Below are 23,703 nucleotides of genomic sequence, written 5' to 3'. Positions count from 1 at the left end.
CCCTGAGATCTCTGGTGTTGGAGCCTCTTGGCCAGAGTCAACAACATTGGAAAGACTGCAGAGGCAACCTGTGTGCTACTGAGAAGACAGTAGCCCCCCTCCTGACCACCATTACTCAGAGGCTCCCTACCACAATCACCAGGACCAGTCCCACCATGGGTATTACTTCCCTGTTCCTTCATTGCCTGTATCCTTACTTCTTCCATACTGATGACTAATGAGACCCTGACCCCTTTACAATAAAGCCATTGCTGCTCTACCCTGTCACCCTCTATCCCTCCTTATCCTGCCTTTTTCCATAGCACTTATTACCAGGCATGTATTTATTTATTTGTTCATTGCCTTGCTTGTATACACACATACACTAGAATGTAAGCTCCATGGCAGCAGGAAATTTGTCATTCATCAGTATATCTCCAGCACCAAGAATAGTGAATGACACATAGCAGGTGCCTAGTAAATATTTGTTGGATGGATGTGTGGGTGGGTGGTTAGACAGATGGATGGATAAATGAAAAATTTAATGAGTGAATAACCTGAACCTCCCCACTACTGATCCTCTTAACTGTCTCTCCTCTGTTTCCAGCATCACCTCACCATTTAGATGTAAAGGTTGCCCTCATTTTTCTAGCCATGATAGTAAGAATTTGGTGTTCCACCCTGGGTTTATTGCTTCCTGCTGGTTTGGGTAAACATTTGCATAACTATGCTTGGCTCAGTTTGGTAATACATCCTTGGGGCTTGCCTTTACCCCTCAAGTGGGACCCAGCCAGTATGTGTGTGTGAATGAAGTGTTGCCCCACCATAATGACTTCATAAAGGAACTACATCTGAGAAGGAGGCACAGTATATAAATAAATCAATATACAAATAAAAACAGCACTAGGATGTCAATAAATGAAGTCACTGCCTTCAGTAAGTGTACACATTCTACAATGACAAGTCAAATAGGTAAGACAGAGACTAGAAAGGGGAAAGGTAGAAAATTCCTGAGCCTTAGGTGGGAAAATAGGTACATCTGTTGGTACCTATTTGGTACCAACAGAATGTTGGTAGGAGTGATTTAAACTACTATCATGTTTCTAAATGGCAATTTAGAAAAAGCTATTAAGATTAAATGGATTTGTACCCTTTCACTAGCATTCAGCTTCTAGAAATACGTTCTATAAAAACTCTCCTGTAACAGCTGGAAACATCCCAAGTACTCATCAATATGGACATGCATGGTTTAATTATGAGATCACATAACAGTGCAGTCATTAAAAAGAATAAATATAGACATGTTTGTATTATAGATATATTAAATGGAATGAGGAAATTGCACATTAGTATGTGTGGTGTGATACTGGTATTGAGTTTATACCAGTGTTCTAGATACTATGGATAACAGTGAGCAGTATTCACAATGTCCCTCTCCTCATAGAGATTAAATTCTAACTGGGGAACAGACAACAAACAAATAGAAGTTTAATGGCAGAGCAGTGCTATGAAGACATATAAAGCATGGCAAGGAGATAAAAAGTGATGAGGACCAGAAAAAGCCTCTCTGAGGGAGTGACACTGGCACAGAGACCTGACTAAAGTGAGGGAGCAAGACAAGAAAATCAGAAGGAAAGACAGTAAGGAAAACAGGCCCTGAAGCAGCATGCTTGGAGTGCTCAAGAAAATGCAGGAAGACTGTGTGACTGGAGAGCAGTGATCGTGGGGATGAGAGGCAGAGTATGAGATTGGAGAGGTAGCCAGGGGCCATATTATGTGGCATTTTATGGGCCATTGTGACAATTTCAGATTTTCTTTTAATTTTGATGATAAACCAGCACAAGATCTTGAGCAAGGGAATAACATATTCAGAATTGTGTTTTTAAGGAACTGCTGTGGCTTTTACGTAGAGAATATTCAGCATTGAGTCCATATAGTAAAACCAATTATATCTTTTATTAGACAATCTACAAAAGGATTGCAGTGACCAAAAATGAGAGGAAAATATGCAAACTTTCATATGGTGTATTTAGGAGTGTTTTGGGGCACCTGCTTCAAAGAGGTTTTATGAGGGTTGAAGAGTTTATGTGTGTATACACATACAGTAGTTAATGTATACAGTTATACATATAGAGCATTTTTTCATATATTAATGGGTACTAAATGATACTATGTGAAAACCTGAAAGAAAACCAGAAATACACATCAAATGTTTAGATGGAAAAAGTGTGGCAGGTATTAAAAGTCTGTCTAACTTTTCGGTATTGTTCTAACCAAAAAAATGTTTTGGAATTTCATTTTTATGCTATGAATAGACTGCTGGTTAGTGCATTTCAAAGTGGTTTGAAGAAGTTGCTCTGAATTTAGAGTTTAAAAAAATGATCAGCCATTATAATTCACAATGCAGAAAGAGACTCACACTCAAAACTGCCAGTAAGAAATGATTCAGCTCAGTTCAAAAGCCAGGAGACAGCAATAAAGCCTTGGAGTTAATACCTGTTCTACCTACATAGGTATCCTTATATGCCATCTCAAATGAGATCATGTATGTTAACTTGTTTCAAAAATCATTAAATACTACTGTTTATTTTTATGGGATTGCTGATACATGGCCAAAACTGGTATTTTTCACGCTTAGTCCGCTGTGCCTCATCTCCTTTAAAGGACAAGGCCCATTCATTTAGCTCTATTCCCACATATTTGGAACATTCCAGATTGGGAATGTTCCTTTTAGGTTGTTCAACATTATATTTCCCCATAATGCAGTCCAGTGCCAAATCCAACTTTTCATTGAAGTTGATAACTTGAGCAGCAGTAATACAATGAGTTCATTTTGGTTCACTGAGATTCAGGCAGTCTCTGGAACAGGGGCAGTGGTCTCCCTTCCACTGCTACCCCTCTTGGCCAAAGCATATTGTCGGCAAAGAGATTTAGCTAATCAGATTATTCTCTTAGACTCTTTTCCTGAGTAAACTTTTAATTACATGCATAATTGTTTAATTTGCAGACTCAACCAGTATCCCGGGAGAAATTGTCTAAACAAGACTTAGAGTTTCTTGTATTTTCTCTTGTCAGAGTCAGGCCACAAGAAGTTAAAAAGCACCATACAGAGAAGCACAGAAACAGGAATGGCAGCCGAAATGAGGAAGATGGTAAGGCAACCAAGCCGAGAGTCTACTGACGGCAGCATCAACAGTTATAGCTCCGAGGGAAAGTAAGTGAACAAAGCCACCAATGTTTATGGTGCAGCTTATTCCTTTTTTTTAATGTCTACTTATTTAAAAAATTTTTTTCAGTGTTTGTTTATTTTTGAGAGAGAGAGACAGAGCATGAGTAGGGAAGGGGCAGAGAGAGGGAGACACAGAATTCAAAGCAGGCTCCAGGCTCTGAGCCGCCAGCACAGAGCCCGACGCGGGGCTGGAACCCACAAACCGTGAGATCATGACCTGGGCCAAAGTTGGACGCCCAACCAACTGAGCCACCCAGGCACCCCTAAAGTTTATTTTATTTGGGGAGGTGAGGAAGGGGCAGAGAGAGGGAGAGAGATAATCCCAAGCAGATTCTGTGCTGGCAGCGCAGAGTCCCATGTGGGGCTCAAAGTCACAAAACCATGATATCATAACCTGAGCCAAAACCAAGAGTTGGATGCTTAACCAACTGAGCCACCCAGACACCCCTCAATTAAAATTCAGACTCTTGATTTTGGCTCAGGTCATGATCCCTGGGTCGTGAGATCAAGCCCCACATTGGGCTCCCCACTGAGCATGGAGCCTGCTTGGGATTCTCTTTTTCTTCCTCTGTCCCTTCCCTGCTCACCCTCTCTCTCAAAATAAATAAACATTTTTAAAAATTAAATAAAATTTAGAAGTGAAAATTAATTTCCCATATTCCTACTTTTCTCCAAACTACTTTGGGTTCTGAGTAAGTCTAACACTCTCATAATAGGAACTTACATTTTTTTGTTTTTAAAACATCACTCTTTTTTACCTTAGGAAAAGATCTCAAAATTTATCTTCCTCATTATTTTTGTGTAAAGAGTTTTAGTTAGTTTTGAAATTAATCATGAAAAAATATAGCTAGATTTGTGTTTTACTTACTTGGTCTGCTTTTACATATAGATCCTGCAAAAAATCCTGCATTTCTCTATGCTTGAGAATTTTTCTGGTAAAACCAAACCTTTACTGAGGTGATAGATCTTACAATTAAGTAATTATTATTCTGCGGTGGGTTACTTGGAGATTGTGTGCAAATTTTCCTAGAATTATTCATTTATTGCCATTCAAAAATCTCATTTATCAATCTAATAGTAGTAATTTATTTTACTGGAATCGTTTTGTTCTGTTTAGAAAATGAAATAAAATTATGCCAAGTTAATGATCATTCTATGTTTACCCATTCCTGAAACTATTAAGTCCGTTTATTTGATCAAATGATTGGTATGCATCCTCCCAGCAACATATAGCTAAGAGCAAAAATCAGCAGGCATGAAAGTTATAGAGATAAACTTGCTGACAAAATGCCAATATTTGATGAAATACGGTAATGTGACATACAAATGAAAGACCAGAGACAATATTTTGATATAAAATTAATAAATCAAATAATATTTACCTCCACCTGAATAAGCCACTTAACCTCTCATAGATTGATTTTCGTGGTCTCTGGGTGTGATAATAAATTTGTGCTCTAATTCCCTTGATTGTGAGGAAGTAATATGTGAAAAAGCACATTGGGAATAACAAATCCCTACAGAAATGTGCTTATTCAAAAACTACTCATTGAAGGCCAAATATGTAACAAGCATGGTTCTTGGTACATGGACAAATCAATAAACAAGAAGGGCACAGTCACTCTCTGCTGGAGCTTACAGCCCAGGGAGTTCAGGTAGTCATGGGGTAGTAAGCAATGGACATATTCTAATCAATTCTTTTCCACTTGAACTAAATAAAAATCTCAGATAATATAAAAATGTAGTTCATTAAAAAATGAATAAACATTTTTATTTGTAAATAAGAATTTGTACTTTGCTGTGATATTTATTGAAGAAATTATCAGGCATTTTTTTTTAATTTAGCATTGTTACTTAATGTTCATGAGCAATTATTTATGTAGGGTTCATCATATAAAAATTTACATCTTATATTTTATGTCAATAATATACTTATGGAGGGACTTGTATTTTTAAGTGTCCAGAAAACTTAGTATATTAAAACTATAAGCCATCCTGAATAGAACGTCAGCTCTTAACTTGAGAGTTTATTTAGACCTTTTCTCAGTCAGTGCTGGGCTTCGCTTGGTTCAGGGGCAATGAATGCAAAGAATCACGAAGTAAGTTGTCCAATATTTATGATTCATGATCAGAATTAGTAGTCATATGGACACTAATGAAATGAATTCTAGGAGATCTAATGTTTTGATTTTTGTCCTTCTGCTAATAGCTTAATATTTCCTGGAGTACGACTAGGAGCAGACAGTCAATTCAGTGATTTTCTTGATGGACTGGGACCAGCTCAGCTTGTTGGCCGCCAAACCCTTGCTACCCCTGCAATGGGTAAGAATCACTTTTTTACCCCACAGGAAAACTGATGTTTCATGATTGACAAAGTCATTTAAAGCATCTAGTAGTAATATAAGTGAGAAGCAACATTTTAGGGTATTTCTGGTTTCAAATGACTATTCTAATTTCTAATGCATGTTTCTAACTTGAGACATTATACAAAACAAAGTTAGTCAAAAATCTTTGAATTTATCAGAAAACTCTGTCAAGACAGAGTAAGGATAGCATTTCACAGCCTGGAAAGACAAGTGGATCATTCAGTAAAGGATGTTGGCTTAACTGTTTCACTAAGCAAAAAAAGATTAACAAAATTGCCTCCCTACTTAAGAACTTAAAAAAAATATTTTAGACTGAATTATAAAGGAGAAATTGGGTAGACAAAGACCCTAGAAAATACTGACAAACACTTACATTAATGTGTCTATGCTCTTGGGAGTGGAAAAGAACGTCTAAAGGATCAAACCAAAGCCAGATAAATTGAAAACTTCTACTAGAAAAAAAACCCTAAATTAAGTTAAAAGAAAAATGATGGAGAAAATTACATGTAACATGCACAACAGATATTCCCCTGAAGAACATGAGATTGCAGCTTGAAGGGCCCAAAGAATACTCAGCAAAATGCATGAAAGTAGGTCACCACAAAGGCATATCATCATGGAATTTCACAACACCAGAGATTAATAGAAAATTCTACAAGTTTCCTAAGAAGAAAGATAATTCTATATAAAACTATCAAAAAATCAGGGGTTCCTGGGTGGCTCAGTCGGTTGAGCATCCATCTTTGGCTCAGGTCATGATCTCATGGTTTGTGGGTTCGAGCCTGATGTCAGGCTTTGTGCTGACAGCTCAGAGCCTGCTTTGGATTCTCTGTCTCTCTCTCTCCCTGCCCCTTCCCTGCCCACTCTCTCTCTCACTATAAACACCAAAAAAATCAGATTTCCACTGGACTCTTCAATAATAATATTGGAAGCCAGAAGACCACTGCATATTATGTTCAAAATTCTGAGTAACAATTGATTTCCAATGTAGAGTACAATAGCCAGCCAAGTTATCAAGTAAGTTTCAGGCTGGAATAAAAACACACTGACAAGAATGGTGTCAAAACATTTTGCTCATACACAACATTGCTCATAAAGTTACTGGAGGATATACCTCAACAAAATGAACTAAGTAAATTAAAAAAAGTTGAGAACTAAAAAAGAAAGAAAAGATCCAGTAAATGAATGCTTCAGTACAAGAGAAAAACGGTTGGGATATCCAATATGATAGTGAAGGAAAAGTTAAAGGTAACAATTGCAACAAACTTTAAAAACAGTTTGTCCAAAGGGTAACATGTCAGAATCCATAAGATAAAATCTAAGAACACCTAATATGCTTGATTTTATGGAAGAAGTAAACAACCAGGAGAGAATAAGGGGTTGAATTAATGATACATACATAAAAATGTAAGCAAATGCTTTTTAAAAAGACACTTATTAAATAGGGAAAAGAAAGAGCTGTCCAAGAAATGAGAAGTAACCACAGTATTCTAGTTCACTCATTTCTAAATAATGTTATGTAATCATAGTTATATAGACTAATATCGGAATAATGGAATGACAGAAAGTGTCAGTGTATGGTAGCGAAGGAAGGCAGTGAGGTTGAAGTTAGAAACTAATAATATCTAAAAGCGAAAAACATAGGAAAATGCCTTACAAATTTAGTATTTATAAATAGGGAGGCAAATGCCAAACAGTTAAAAAATTTTTCACATAAAAATATTAAAAATCTTGAAAGCAGTGATCTTTGGAAGGCAAGAAGTTGAGAGAATGGGAATCTTTTATACTAATAAATAGGCTTATAGAACAGTTTGACTCTTTAAACTGTGTGTGTATGTGATTAAAACAAAAACCAAAGAGACATGTGGGACCTGAGTCTAAAACAGAGTTATAAAAGTAATGGTTCTCAATCCAGAACCACAAAGTTGATCAGCTGACCTAGCAAATGAAGAGAATTCACAACTGAGAAAATGAAGATTATTTAGCTAAGGAAAAATTAGAACTTATTAATTCTAAGAAATAAAGTATCATATCAATCAGAAAATGATGAACACCTTAGTAAACATGGGCAAAGGATATGAACAGGCAAGACAAGAGAAAGAATACAAACTGAAAATACTTAGACATATGTTCAGCCTGTCTATTAAAGAAATGCAAATTATAAATTTTAAACCATCAGATTGACAAAAATTAGACATATTGCTAATACCACTATTAGTGGGTGTGCAATATGGAAAAACAGATATTTCTGATGGTAGTACAAACTGGCACAATCTTTCTGAAGGATACTTGGCAATATACATAGAATTTTTTAATGTCCATTCAATTAGACCCCATATTTAAAAATCTGGGAATTTATGCTCAAGAGGTAATTGACCAAGTGTGCAAAAATTCTCTATAAAGCTGTTCATTCCAGTGCTATTTATAATAGCAACAATGTAGATAGTCTATATTTCCATCAACAGGGATCTGGTTAAACAAGTAATGACATATCCATTCACTGGCCCATCTAGTCAATAAATTAAGGATGCATGGTCATGATAGAGATGATAGATGGGTAGGTAGGTAGGTAGGTAGGTAGGTAGGTAAGATAGATAGATAGATAGATAGATAGATAGATAGATAGATAGATAGATAGATAGATATAGGTAGGTAGGTAAATAGGTAGGTAGGTAGATAGATGTAGGTAGGTAGGTAGGAGAGAGAGAGAGAGAGAGGGAGGGAGGGAGGGAGGGAGGGAGGAAGGAAGGAATAGATCAAAGAAGGAAGGAATAGATCAAAGGAGTACTTTCTCTTTAACTAAGAGAAAGTACTCCTAAGATGGGATATTCACCAAAACATTAATAGTGTTCTTCTCTAGATAATGGAAATATAGATAATTATACTTTTTTACTAAGAAGTATTATATATTAGATGATAACAAGGATAAGAAATCTTAATAGCATATAAGAATAACTTAAATTCAGTATTGTTGTAATTAAGTGATTTATAAACTAATATGAAACTCATAACATGGCTTAGTACCAGAAAAATGAAGAGAAACATTTCAAAACCTGATTTGGAGGAAGGGGAAGAAAAGTGGGATCAGGAAACTCTAAATATTAGGGTTTTTTATCAAGATCATGAAGATCATAATTTGGAGTCTATTATTACATACCTCTGTTTTTTAACTGCATGTAACTGCAAAGAAGCTGAAACATTTTGTTTCCCCTCCACTTGCAGGTGACATACAAATTGGAATGGAGGATAAAAAGGGCCAATTAGAAGTTGAAGTTATTAGAGCACGAAGCCTCACACAAAAACCTGGTTCCAAGTCTACACCTGGTAAGGAAAGGTCGTACTGAGTTTGCACAAGAGAATCTGACATAAGCAAAAAAATCCAAGTATTTGCTGCATTTGAATTCTATAGGCTCTTGTTTTGCATCATCTGATTGATTAAAAAGACAGCTTTTCTGTATTCTTTGATTCTATAAAAATGGATCTGGGTTTTCCTTGCACAATTATACTGTCAAAGTCTAAGTAAGAGTATTATCAAGTTAATTTTTTTCTGCACATTTACAAATGAAATTTTTTTTTAGTTCCAATAATAAAAAAGAAACAGTGAGCTTTTATTGTATTTATATATTATTATATTTATAATGTGAACTGTAGGGGCTCCTGGGAGGCTCAGTCAGTTACGTGTACGACTTCGGCTTAGGTCGTGATCTTGTGGTTTGTGAGTTTGAACCCCATGTCAGGCTCTGTGCTGACAGTTCAGGGCCTGGAGCCTGCTTCAGATCCTGTGTCTCCCTCTCTCTCTGACCCTCCCCCATTCGTGCTCTGTTTCTCTCTCAAAAATAAACAAAAACATTAAAAAATTGTTTTTAATGTGAACTGTAATGCCAGCTATACCCCAGGTCACTCAGTCTTAGGTTAATTCCACATACATTTACTTGAAATGAGGAAAATGGCAGTGATGGTAACATAAGGATTTTAAGGAATAGAATTTATGGAGCACGGGAAAGTTAAAATGATGTAAATAGTCAAGAGAAACTTTCAGTAAGCAATCTCTAATTCTCTAATAAAGCATTCTCTAATAAAATCAGTTAAACTTGAAGGATTAACTTCTTATATGTTAATGTCACCTTTGTTCAGCTCCTTATGTCAAAGTGTATCTTTTGGAAAACGGGGCCTGTATAGCCAAGAAGAAGACAAGAATTGCGCGAAAAACCCTTGATCCTTTGTATCAACAGTCCCTGGTTTTTGACGAAAGTCCACAGGGTAAAGTTCTTCAGGTAGGTAAAAGTTTGTTTGACTTTTTACATTGTAATGTCCACATTATCCATATAAACACTGAAGAGTGGCCAAACATGAAGAGCACAAATTTCAGTAAGGAGAAATGCAGGGTAACATCCTTGAGTAGAAAAAAACAAATTGTTAATTTACAATATAAATAATATGTAGTATTAAAAAAATATCTGGTGGATGTAATAGATAATACAAAGTTTATTTTCTCTCCCTTCTTTTTTTCCTTCTCTCCATCATCTCCTTTTGCTTTTACCCTGCCTCCCACAGCCCCTCTTCTCGATAGGTAGGTAGGTAGGTAATCAAGGCAAATGAGCTGATAATTTATTGAGCATTACTATGTGCCAGACATGGGATACAAAGAAGAAGCAAGGAAAGAGAATATTCAGGACTGGTGAATGTCAGATGCATTGTTAAGTAATTACATGCATTATTTCTTTTAAACACTTTATCTACTGTGTATATAAAATACCATTATCCCCCTTTTAAAGATTATGTATGAGGATCACAGAGATTAAATAATTTGACAAAATTACTCAGCACATTGGAAAGGCAGGTTTCACCACTCCTGCCTGTGTGAAGCAGGTGAATGAATTCAGTTGAGAACGTCTCCAGATGACCAAAGGATTAGAAAATAGAACCTTAGGAGTAAGTATAATGAAATGAGTGCTTATCTGACACCAACAGGAGTTGACCCACATTGTGCTATAAGCTCACTATAAGCTATAAGCTCACTGATTTATTAACCATCTTATCAAATCAGAACTGTCAGGCAAATGCTCAAAAGGAACCAGCTTACAATTATTTTTCAACCTTCACTAACAAGTACATAATATAAAAGAAATTTAATGAATATTTTCATTCTTTATACATACCCCTTCATATACACACTCTACCATACACCGAATTGCATTGTTTTGCCCTAACTTGTACAAATTTTAGTTTTTTATATCACTGTGGCCCTATACATCACTTACCAGATAGTCATTACTAAAGAAAGTATTGAATATATATATAAACAAACTTGTATATGTATTTCTTTACCATGGTTTATGTAGCTAATATCCCTCATTGACTATGGAAACATTAGTTGCTTTCTATCTAATCTAAAAATTACTGTGAAGTATCTCTTTGAGCACCTGTATGTTAATCTCTATCTGTTCCTCCTCCTTAGTGTCAGTTATATTCATTTCATCTCATTCATTGACCCACTTTTGCAGAATAGTTGCTTTCAGTTCTTCAAATATGAAGGAAACATTAGAGTTTTATTGCATTTCTCTGTCTCTGCAGGTCATTGTCTGGGGGGACTATGGCAGAATGGACCATAAATGCTTTATGGGTGTGGCTCAAATCTTGTTGGAAGAACTCGATCTATCCAGTATGGTAATCGGATGGTACAAGTTGTTCCCACCATCATCCCTGGTGGACCCCACACTGACTCCCCTAACGCGCCGGGCTTCCCAGTCATCTCTGGAAAGTTCAACTGGGCCTCCCTGCATCCGCTCATAGTGAACTCCTACCAGAGTCATTCCAGTGAAACTCTACCTTTCAGGATAATAATCTGAACCAGATATTTCATGATCAAAAAAGCATTGTTGGAGACAGACAATCAACTTGTGTTTTGCCTGTAGTAGTTTTTCAATATGTCCCACTCGTTGTTTAAAACCTGGCTTCATATGACAGAACAAGGCAGTCTATCAAATTACAGTAAGAGTCAACATGCTAGTGAGAGTCACTGATGCTTCTAACAGAAAAAGAGGAAACTTCAAATTCACACACACACACACCAAATTGAACAAACTGGAAACTCTCACTCTGTGAAAAGTTGTATTTTACACGTTTGTGCACAGACCACAAGCAGTGTTATTTCCCTGGTGTTTAAGAAGTTCTGTTTTTTGTGTGTTTTGTTTATTTGTGCATTATTTGTTGGGTTTTGGTTTCTTGAATTGTTTTGCTTTATTTTTCATTGTATATGTTATTTCCACTAGTTTTTGGACATGTCACGACAGGCCTCATGATGCTTACAAAGACCCTTCCTTTCTTTTCCCAAAAGCACTAAAAAAGGGCTGAAATAGTCTCTGTGGCATCTCCCCAAAGTGTTCAGCAACTAGACAAGATGAGGCCAATGAAAGATTTCACTGGCTTTCATTTTATAATTTTTCAAAGTCTTATGTGTGCAAACCCAGAAAACAAAAATTCATCTTCTAAAATAATCATAGAATCACTTTTTTTAAATGAAGAGCATACCTGTTTGTGTTCTAAAACATTAATTTATTTTTTCCATCGTTTTTCATGGAAGACTTTTAGAGAAGTCAATCTGCAACTAATGCTGGGAACTAAAACCAACCACATAATTGTACTTTGGAAATACTCCTTGTAGTAACTTTTTCTTCCTGATATCCCCAAAAATAAGTATATGCTTATGTGTATAAACTATACTTTTGACTTCCCAAAATGGTGACTAGAAATGGATTTGAGCCTAAGACACTTTCAGCTATGCCCAGGCTTCTCGGCCATGTCTCAGTGTAGACATACCCATCTGCCCTGGAAAGAGCATGGTATGAGCTGTCCAATATTCCACTGGAAATTCCAGTTGAAATATTCTGCACTAAAGTAATGTTTTTATCAAATTTTAGTTTACATTTCTTTGAGATTGATGCAAGCACAAAAGCTTGATTTTTTAATGCAAAATATCCTACTTTTGGGGGGAAAATAAAACAAGTCAAATTTCAACTTGCATTTTCTTCATTTGAGTTTTTCTTGGCCTTGAATTTCCCTTGTGACATTCTGTATATGTGCTACACACTGCAGACTCTGCAGGTGCATTGATACGTTCTCCCTCCTTTTATGAGTCATTCAACTTTTGTGATCACACAAATAGAGCAGCATGACTTGGAACTGTTCAAAGCTGCATGCACGTTTTTTTAAAAAAAAATGAAAAAATGAAAAAAAAAACCCAAAAGGTTATTTAATAATGTATGTTAGTTCCACATTAGGACAGCTTGTATGTTGCATGTACTTGTACAGTTTGCTCGTTAATTACTATACTGAAATAACCAAGAAATCTAAGCCATCCATTTTTGTTATAGACATTTTGCAGGTTTTAGCCAGACTCCATATGTGAGTTTGGGGTGAAATGTCTATAGATGGACTTTATTTTTTACCCTCTGGAAAACGTGATGTAGTATGGACCAAATTCCTTCTAATAAATATTTTGGTGTAGATTCCTACTGTGGGGCTGTAACACATGTAGACACTGTGTACACACTAGGTTTTAATCCATAGACATACTGCCTGCACCAAGTGAATTATTTATTATTATTTACACATGCCAGAATTATCTGCCCATCATTCCACAGGGCACAGATTGACCACTACTCACCATGCTGAGCAGGAAGAACTGAAGCATTGGTGCACTTCTACTAGATTCCGTTCTGTCTTAGTGGCCAACAATCAACTAACTATAATTGGGTAGTATCTTTCTATTTTGACCACTTGTCTTAACACTCCCCTGTGCTTTTAAAATGAACTCATGTATGTAAACATGTTTAATAAAATTTACTTTTCATGTCAGTTGGTAGCCATCTGTGTTCTATGTTTTGCCAGATTTCCATTGTGGGTTCTATGGTGCAAAATGGGAGCCAGATCATGGGAAAGGGAGGCTGGGATTTGTTGTCTGCTGTGGGCATTTGACTTGACTTGTCACTGCACTATATATGTCTTAATCTACACCCAAAGGGTACTTTGCATCACATACGAGTTTTCACTTTGTCAGCCTGTCTAAGTGAGCACATGACTATACTTCTGAAAAGTGGCATTATTAAAAACAATAAATCTCAGTAAGAATCAAATGGAAGGTTGTTTTTCTGCTGCTGTTTGAGTGTGCAAATAAAAGAGACAACTCTATTGTCAAATTGCTGAATCATTTCCAGTTATGTGACATATCAAAATATTAATTTCTGCGTCTCTCATCAAAGCATCTGGCTCCTCTTTCCATCTTTTCTTTCTGAACCCCTGACTGATTTGTAGACCTTTGCCTTAGAGTAGGCCAACTTAACAAACCAAGCAAGCCATTAAGTTATCTTCAGCAGAATCTTAGGGAATAAATAGATCTTCAAATATCATAGATCAGTCTCTATAGGTAATATGTTAAAAGAAAAATTATTAGCTTTCTTAATTTTATAACTTTTTCTTCAAAAGTGTGTTCATGTATTTCATAAAATCATCATCCTCACAAAATACTTGCTAAGCAATAATTTCATATTGCAGTACATTTTTAGTAAAATTGCTGTTGGGATCTAATCTCCACCTTTTAAAAGCCCATGATATTTTTTAGACCAAACCAACTTTAACATAAAGCAAAATAAACACAACGAAATATCAAATCTGAGACAATAAAGCAATATGAGACATGTCACTGCATAAGTTGTTTAAAATTTTTTAAGCAGTTGACTGAATTTTACCCTATTGGATCAACCAATTGTTTGGTCTACAAGACATGAAATTATCTGTTAGGTTGAGTCAAGGAGGAAAAAAAACAACAGATCGGTTCAGTTTACAACGGGCTGTCAGAGCAGAGTTGTTTAATGCACATAACCAGGGGAAGGCGGGGGCAAATCTGACATTAAAATAGGAGGCAGCTAAATATAGCTTTAAAATTCTTTGTCTAGACAGGGACAGAAAAGCAGAAATCTCTCTTCAAATCATGTAAACCTGCACAGCATTATGACTTGAGTGCCTGTAATGGTGGAGAGGAAGTAACAGTAGGGAAAGCAATTTTGCTAAGTCTTCATGGTTTCCTGCTGACTCTGACAACTTAGTATCTGGAAATCCCACCTTGAGATATATGATCTGACTACACATAAGGAACATTATTAAGGGCTTTGTTGGATACTAGATGCTATTTACTTGGGATGTAAAAATGAAAAAACAAAAAAACTGACCTGTCTTAAAGGAGCTCCCTATCTACTAAGGGAGACCATGACATAAAGAAATAATTACAGTAACATATTTTGAATTTGTATACAAAACACTATGGGGATTACCTTTAATTCTCACACCAGCCCTAAGAGTTAAGTACTTTTATAACCCTATTTTACATAAAGGATCTGCAGCTTGGAGAGGCTAAGCAACAGGCCAAAGGTCACAGCACTGGTTACTGATGGAGCTGGTATATGAACCAAAGCCTGACTCCAGAGCCTGCCCTGCTAAACACTTTCCATCCTCCACCAGATGGTGAGCTAGATCTTTAAGAATGACGAGTCCATCAGATGGGAAAGAATTCTAACCCAAACTCTTCTGCCTAAGGCAAGTCCCGGCCAGTTTCAAATACTTCTGCGATAAGCACCCTTACCATAGGCATCTTTGCCACAAGTATTTTTGCTGCAAAAATTTTCACCACATAGCTACTTGGCTATTAGGCCCTACATGATTAAAAAAAAAAAACAAGAAAACAAAAAAACGACAGTTTGGTTTGACAATTTGTAGGTTTCATCAACTGGTTGACAGTTTGGTTTCATTTCTCTATCAACACAGAATTCCCATTTTTATACTATGTAAGTCTTAGTTCTCATAATGGCCTATACAGTGGTGGGGACTTGTGAACCCATAGAACTTTGGCGCATCTATCAACAGACATATGACAATATGTCAAGAACAACATGCCAAAAACAACAGAAGGCTTCCATGATGCAATACAAAACTCAGTTACAAATATGCATCCTAGTATTCGGAAACTGATACCTCTCTTAACAAAGGAAGATGTGGCCAAAAAGAAAAAAAAAAGTATGTGCTGAGGAAAGAGATAAATCAACAAGGGAAAAAAAATGTGTATAATACTATGAGTGAAGGACAAAAAAAAGAAGCACTTAGATACAATTCACAAAATAAAATCTGTTATATAAATAGCATTGCCATGAATCTACATACATTTTTAAAAATGTTTTATTTATGTTGAGAGAGCATAAGCGGGGGAGGGGGGGTGGATAGAGGATCTGAAGTGGACTCTGCACTGATAGCTGTGAGCCTGGTGTGGGCCTTGAACTCACAAACCGTGAGATCATGAACTGAGCAGAAGTCGGATGCTCCACCACCCAGGTGCCCTGCATCTACATACACTTTTATTTTTCATGACATCTTTTACAGCAAAACTGCCTTACAGCCAATTAGCTGTGTGGCAAAAATGCTTGCAGTAAAGATGTCTACAGCAAAGATGCTTATGTGAAAAATATCCAACACATTCCACCCAGTAAGGTCTCCTGTTGCATGTTTCCCAAGCACTCTGCCAATAGCACGGGAAGCAGGGGAATAGGGAAAGAGAGCCGGTGAACTCTTCTCCATCCACTGAACCCTGTTTCTAAGACTTTTCTCCTGTAACTCTTCTGTGTCCTCTTCCGACTGCACTCACCATTTTCATTATCATATCAGCTCTCAGGGAAAGTACTAAAGGAGCTAGAAAAAACTTTTCCTTAGCTGAACCCCAGACTTACCCTTTGGTTCCAAGGTAAAACTGTCTTTGGAGTACCTCTACCTGACTCCTTGTCCCTAATCCCAATGCAGCAGTGCCCCTCAATTATGCATCAGTCACAAAAATCTGCATCTTGGGGTTGAACTGATGAGCCCTGAATCCCAGCCCCATAAAGCATTTCAGTCCTCCCAGAGAGCGTCCATATGGCCTCTAAGTTATTTGCTCCCAAAAATAGGTTCCATGACTCCTGATCTATGCATAGAGTCCCTTCTCCTCAGAGGAGCTCAGAAGTCATCAGTGCCTTAAGTAGCTCCCATATCCTACACAGTACTTCTATCCTGGTTCCTCAGGTATCTCTCAAGACGATGCAACATATGCAAGTCTTCACAACTCCTAAGTGTAAACAAAACATGATCAATACCATGGCCATCACATAATGACATTTTTATTAGTTTTTCTCACATAGGTTACTCTAAATTCATAGCTTGGGATAAAGTTTTATGTGTTCTTATTTTCTTTCTACTTTTTAAAATTGCCACAGAGATGCTCTGGAATCATCGTATCGAATTGCTGCTCAAACTTTTTCCTTTGTCACATTAACTCCCCAAATGAGCAGGGTTACCTGCCCCCCAGATACACCATGGGTATATGTGTAATGATTTCTGATGACATGGTCAGGTCTACACTACTAATAGAGCTCTTCCTAACTATATACACCTTCTAGTTTATCCCTCCTTTTCCCTTTATCACCTACCTTCAACAATGGTCTCCTTTATCTTGACTCCAATACCTCATCTACTGCTCATTCATAACACTAACATATGGCTGCCAGATCAAATACAGAATACCCAGTTACACTGGAAGTTCATATAAATGATGAATAATTAAACAATTTTAAAATTAGTCTCTATCACAAATTCAAATTTAACTTGGCATCCTATATTTTTATTTGCTAAATCTGGCCACCTTACCTCTATTGGTAATGTGGTCTGTGCACCCTACCACCACTTTGCTGACATGCTCCCATAAATGATATCTAACCACAGACAAACTCCAGTCTTTTCACAGCATAATTATTGACCCTCTCTGAATCTACTACTAAAGATTCTCTTCTTGGAAATTTTTCTCTCCCCTTCTCATGGTCCTACTTTTCCAACTTGAAGGCAAGATTCTGTCTCCAATTCTTTACTCCTTCTGAAAGGATTATACATACACAGACCCATTGCCACAATGCTATACAGTGCCTCACAACAGAATAGGCTGACAACATATATTCCCATCACACTGACTTTGGGTTTCTGCTGGTAGGCACTGCTTATTCAACCTGGTCCTTCAATACGAGACATGTGGATCAGACCTGAACCCAACTCCCAGGTTGAAACAGAGCTACCCCTGATGACCTCCAGATCTGTGGATGATAAAGAACAATCTTGTGAGCCACAAAGATTTAGAGGTCATTTCTTATGCAGCATTATTATAGCAAAGCCTATTACACCATCCTTCTTTATTAGTTCCTCTTCATTAGCAACCACTATGTATAATTATCATGCTAGACACTGAGTAAAGCACAAAGCTCAATAGGACACAGACTCCTTAACAATCCTTAACTGTATTTATTCCACATAAATATTACCTTTTTCTCTTTTTGTGCTCTCCTTCTATGATCGTATCTACTCCCAGATTTCAATTATTGCTCTTATTTCAATCTTAGCACTTCAATTTCTCCATTTAATAGGTCTGCCTTCTAAACTATTTATAAGATATCTCCTTAAGGGTTCAGCACCTCAAACTAAACAGATTTAAATCAAAAATTTGATTATATACCCCCAAAGTCATCCTATTTCTGTTCAGCATCACCTTTTCCAAGTTTCCAATACTTGATTTATTCTTGATATTGATGATAAAGGTAGTGATAATTAATGAATAAAGTCCATGAGGAATTGAAAGAGAAAGGGTTCCATTTATATCTTATGCATTCAATAAATTTGAATTGAGTATTTATTTTATACTAGGTACCTTACCAAATAATCGATCATACAAAATTAAAGAAAACAAAAAGGAGCCCTACTTTAAAGGAACCGACAATCTAGTGGGGAATAAAGACATTACTCCAATAATAGCTCATGTAGAAAATGGCCGCTTATAATTAAAGCTGTAAAGGGAAGTTACTGGGTGCTATAAAAATATATAATGAGTATCTTGCCCGTCCTTGGGCCTAGACTGAGAAAGTGGAGTGTCTGGGCTATGAAGGCTTTCTTGAAGAAGTAAAATTTCTGTTGAAAAATACAGAGGAAAGAGCAAGACATTCTAGACAAAGGAGATACGTACAAAGGGCAGAGACAGGAGAGAATGTGTCACATTCTAAGAACTAAAAGGAGGTCACCTTGAATGAAATGCAGACAACAAAGAGGCTAGCAAAGTAGGCAGGGGTAAATCATGCTGTGTTCTCTTTAACCTCTCTGAGAATCCAGAGGGGCTTATAACTCTCTACAGCTCTTAACCACAGAACTCCTTTAATTAAAGTATATATCTATCTTCCACATACTTGGTGCTCAATACATTTTTGGTAAATGTATTAGTTAAGGGAGGGTAACTACTCTAAAGAAAAGACCCCAAAATATATAATGGCTCAAGTACAACAGTACAATTTACTCTTTCCTGGCCAACAGTAAGGGGAATGTGAACAAGTGAACCAGGACAGTCCTCTTCTACACAGTGTTTAGGAAACCAGGTTGACAAATGTTCTGGAATCTTTAACACATGACTTCTAAACCTTCCTAAAAATTGGCTCTATTGCAGCAATCTAGAAATTGGAAAAGCATATAGAGGAAAACATGCAAAAGACATTTATGGCCCATGTCTGAAGAGGGACATGCTTCCACTTATATTCCGGCAGTTAGAATTCAGTCACATGGCCTTACCTAACTGCAAAAGAGGATGTGAATGCCCAGAAATATGAGAACATGGATTTTGATGAGTAATTAGCAGTCTCTGTTCCAGTAAATGAATGAATATGTGGAGGCCAAAGCATATTATTAGTGCCCATACTAGTGTCCTTGGGTTTGAGTACTTTCCTTTTGGTTTCAGCAATACAAGTAACACACTCAAAAACAGTACAAAACATCCTGAGTACAGGATGACAATCTCTGACACATAAATCATTTGTTTAAAACATGCTCAGCATTGGGATGACCTGTCCTTCAGGATATTTTCAGAAGCCTCTCTCAATTACTGATCCCAAGAAGTTGTCTTTCCTTAAACAAGATCCAAGCAACAGGATCAACATTTAACAAGGTTTTCAGTATTTTCACCTGTTCTCAGTAAGTTCTGTTTTTTAACTATCCACGTGCTTTCTTGGGCAAAGGCAGTTTGCTGTAGGCCCAGTGTGTACTGTGACAAGCATCTGTGAGGTATGACCAAACCAGTTACAGATGTAATCCATACCCACACAGAACCAACATCGGCTCACCACCCCTCCACTATCCAGATCATCTCCTGAGACATATAAAATAAGCTAAGATCCTGTGTCCAACTGCTTTTAAATTGAAGGATTTATATATAGTTGAAAAGGCAAAAACCAGAAAAGGGAATTGACAAACTCACATAAGTGAAAATTCTACAGGTTGATTCTGTTTCAGGCACAGGTTGAAGCTAGTATATCAAAGACATCACAAAGAATCTGTCTCTCTCCATCTCCTGATGTTGATGTCTTCTCTTTGGCTTCACGCTCAGATAGTACTTCCAAGGTATAGCAAAATAGCTGCTAGCAGAGGAGGAGCCAAGATGGCAGAAAAGAATGGAGTTCTTGGGGTCTCGCATCCCTGAAATGCAGCCAGATCAACACTAAACCATCCTGCACACCTAGAAAACTGATTTGAGGATTAACACAACAATCTGCACAACCTGAACCACAGAACTCAGCAAGTATGCTGCGCAGAGAGGTGAAGTGGGGGAGAGAGAAGCTGCAGAGGGCGTGTAGCTGTTTTTGCTTGCAGAGAGAGGACAGAGACAGGAGCGGGGTGGGGGAGAATATGGGAAAAGCACCCCACCCCTAAAAGCAGTTGGAGAGAAAGTAGAAAAGTGGAAACAGCCTCAGGGACTGAACTAAAAAGGGAGAAAGGAGAGGGGTTAAATTCCATTAAGACTCTATAAACAGGGGGAGCATAGAGTCTGAAATTCTGCAGCTCAATACCTGGTGGTGCTCTGGTGAGGGCAAAACCCCAGCAGAGTGAGGTCGGGGCAGTCCTCAGGCCACATGGGGAGAGGCAGTTCCCCTGCCGAAAGGACATTTGGTAGAGACTGTGCAGCCACTCCACAGTGAAAGGTCCCAGTGGACCCCAGGGAACAATCACATTCGCTGGTGTTGAAACAAGGTTGTTAAGGGTGAAGCCTGGTGCCAGATGTGTGTTGTGGTTTTCCATAATCCCTGAAATGCTGCTGCTGCACGATTGCATGACCTTTTTCTGGGGTGGGCTGGCACCTGGCCATTGCTTGATGAGACCCTCCCCAGAAGGTCTGAGTGGGTCAAAGCCACAGTACCTCAGAAGTGAGGGGTTGGGATAACAGCCACACTTAGATAAAACTCAGGAGGGAGGTGCCACCTGACAACCTGATGGCTTGGTCGTGGACAATGTAAAAGCAGGGAGTGGATGGAAGATGGAGACAAAGGACAGGTGTGCCATTGCTGATTGAGGAGGACAAAGTTCCAATACTAGAGACTGGGCAGCTGAGGGACACCAATTTCATTGCTCCCATGCATCCGCATAAACACCTACAAGTGACGCAACAATCCACCCCAGTAAGCTAAGCAGCACCATCTACTGGAGAATGGGGCCATTACACTAAGCCCCACCCAACAGGGCCAACCATGCTCTTCAGGAACAACACAGGCCTCTCCACCTGTTTAGTTTACAAACTATAAAGTGCTTCAGTTTCACTCCTAGGGGAAACCGATGTAATTTCAATTGTATTTCAGTCTGTTTGCTGGTCCAACTATTCAGTTTTCTTTTTTTTCATTTTCATTTCTTTTTTCTGAATATAGAAAGAGTAAAATTTTTTATTTTCAATTTTTATTAAAAATATTTTTCTTTAAAAATATTTTTCTTTAATTTTTTTTCTACTGTATTTTTTACTTATTTGTAAGTTTGTCAAATTCTATTTTAGCCCATCATTTCATTCTATTCTATTTCATTGTATTCATTTCTTCAAATTTTCAAACATTTTCAGTTTTTTTTCGTTTTTTCCCCTTTTTTCTCTAAACTATCAAGCTCCTTTCAACAACCAGAATAAAACACACATAGGATCTAGCACCATTTATTTGAATTTTTTTGGTGTGTTTTGTGCTTTTAATTTTTTTAATTATAATTTATTTTTACCTTATTAATTCCTTTTCTTCCTTCAAAGTGAGGAAATTAAGGAATTCACCCCAAAAGAAAGACATGGAAGAAATGATATCCAGGGACTTAATCAACACAGATACAAGCAAAAATTAAAGGCGTTCATGACCACTAAACCAGCCCTGCAAGATATTTTAAGGGGGACTCTCTGAGGGAGGAAAAGATGGGGGCAAAAAGGCAAAAAGCAACAAAGACTAGAAAAGACAACAGAACACTACCAGAAACTCCAACTCTACAAGCAACATAATGGCAATAAATTCATATCTTTTGGTACTCACTCTAAACGTCAATGGACTAAATGCTCCAATCAAAAGACACGGAGTAACAGAATGGATAAGAAAACAAGATCCATCTATATACTATTTACAAGAGACCCACTTTAGACCTAAAGACACCTTGAGATTGAAAGTATGGGGATGGAGAGCCATCTATCATGGTAATGGTCGAAAAAAGAAAGCTGGAGTAGCCATATTTATATCAGACCATCTAGACTCTAAAATAAAGTCTGTATCAAGAGATTAAAAAGGGCATTATTTCATAATGAAGGGGTCTATGTACCAAGAAGACCTACAATTGGAAACATTTATGCTCCAAATGTGAGAGCACCCAAATATATAAATCAATTAATCACAAAATAAAGAAAATCATTGATAATAATACCATAATAGTAGGGGACTTCAATACCCCACTTACAACACTGAACAGATCATCTAAACAGAAAAACCAACAGAAAACCAACAAGGAAACAATGGCTTTGAATGACACACCGGACCAGATGGGCTTAACAGATATATTCAGAACATTTTGTCCTAAAGCAGCGGAATATACATTCCTCTCCAGTGTACATAGAACATTCTCCAGAAAGACGACATACTGGGACACAAATCAGCCCTCAACAAGTACAAAAAATTCAAGATCATACCATGCATATTTTTAGACTACAACACTATGAAACTCAAAATCAACCACAAGAAAAAATCTGGAAAGATAACAAATACCTGGAGAGTACACAACATCCTAATAAAAGAATGAATGGGCTAACAAAGAAGTTCAAGAGGAAATTTAAAACTAAATGGCAGCCAATGAAACTGATAACACCAAGGCCCAAAAAGAAGGTCATAAGAGGAAAGCATATAGCAACCCAGGCCTTCGTAAAGAAGGAAGAAAGGTCTCAGATACACAACCTAACCTTACACCTTAAAAAGCTGGAAGAAGAACACCAAATAAATCCCAAAACCAGCAGAAGACAGGACACAATAAAGGTTAGAGCAGAAATCAATGCTAACAAAACCAAAACCAAAACAAAACAAAACAAAAAACCCAAAACAGAACAGATCAATGAAACCAGAAGCTGGTTCTATGAAAGAATTAACAAAATTGATGCACCACTAGCCACTGTGATCAAAAAGAAAAAGGAAAGGACCTAAATAAATAAAATCAAGAATGAAAGAGGAGAGATCACAACCAACACAGCAGAAATAAAACCAATAACAAGAGAATACTATCAGCAATTATATGCCAATAAAATGGGCAGTCTGGAAGAAATGGACAAATTCCTAGAAACATATACACTACCAAAACTGAAACAGGAAGAAATAGAAAATCTGAACAGGCCCATAACCAGGAAAGAAATCGAATGAGCAATAAAAAATCTCCCAAAAAACAAGAGTCCAGGGCCAGATGGCTTTCCAGGGAAATTCTACCAAACATTTAAGGAAGAGTTAACACCTATTCTCTTGAAGCTGTTGTAAAATTTAAATGTAAAGAAAACTTCCAAACTCATTCTATGAAGCCATCATTACCTCGATTCCAAAGCCAGACAAATACCCCACTAAAAAGGACTACAGACCAATTTCCCTGATGAACATGGATGCAAAAATCCCAAACAAGGTATTAGCCAACCAAATACAATAATACATTAAAAAAATTATCACCATAACAAGTGGGATTTATACCTGGGATGCAGGGCTGGGTCAATATCCA

At 37.2% G+C, this 23,703-nt stretch overlaps 1 protein-coding gene across 50 annotated transcripts in view; it reads left to right on the top strand.

The window, feature by feature from the left end:
• Positions 1-11,390, top strand: part of RIMS1 (regulating synaptic membrane exocytosis 1) — a 488,816-nt gene extending 477,426 nt beyond the window's left edge. For all 50 annotated transcript variants that reach the window (XM_047101823.1, XM_047101822.1, XM_047101856.1 and 47 more), the window contains 5 exons: positions 3,055-3,193; positions 5,418-5,530; positions 8,797-8,898; positions 9,709-9,848; positions 11,149-11,390. In XM_047101823.1, coding sequence (XP_046957779.1) covers positions 3,055-3,193; positions 5,418-5,530; positions 8,797-8,898; positions 9,709-9,848; positions 11,149-11,367 — 713 coding nt within the window. In that variant the 3' untranslated portion in view covers positions 11,368-11,390. The remainder of the gene's footprint in view (positions 1-3,054; positions 3,194-5,417; positions 5,531-8,796; positions 8,899-9,708; positions 9,849-11,148) is intronic.
• Positions 11,391-23,703: the final 12,313 nt, after the last annotated feature.

This window comes from Lynx rufus, unplaced genomic scaffold, assembly GCF_022079265.1.
Source record: "Lynx rufus isolate CCGP_SWC_20201006 ecotype Redwood Valley unplaced genomic scaffold, mLynRuf1.p SCAF_6, whole genome shotgun sequence".
Lineage (NCBI taxonomy): Eukaryota > Metazoa > Chordata > Mammalia > Carnivora > Felidae > Lynx > Lynx rufus.
The sequence above is the reverse complement of the archived record's forward strand: the minus strand, read 5'-3'. Positions and strand labels throughout refer to the sequence as shown.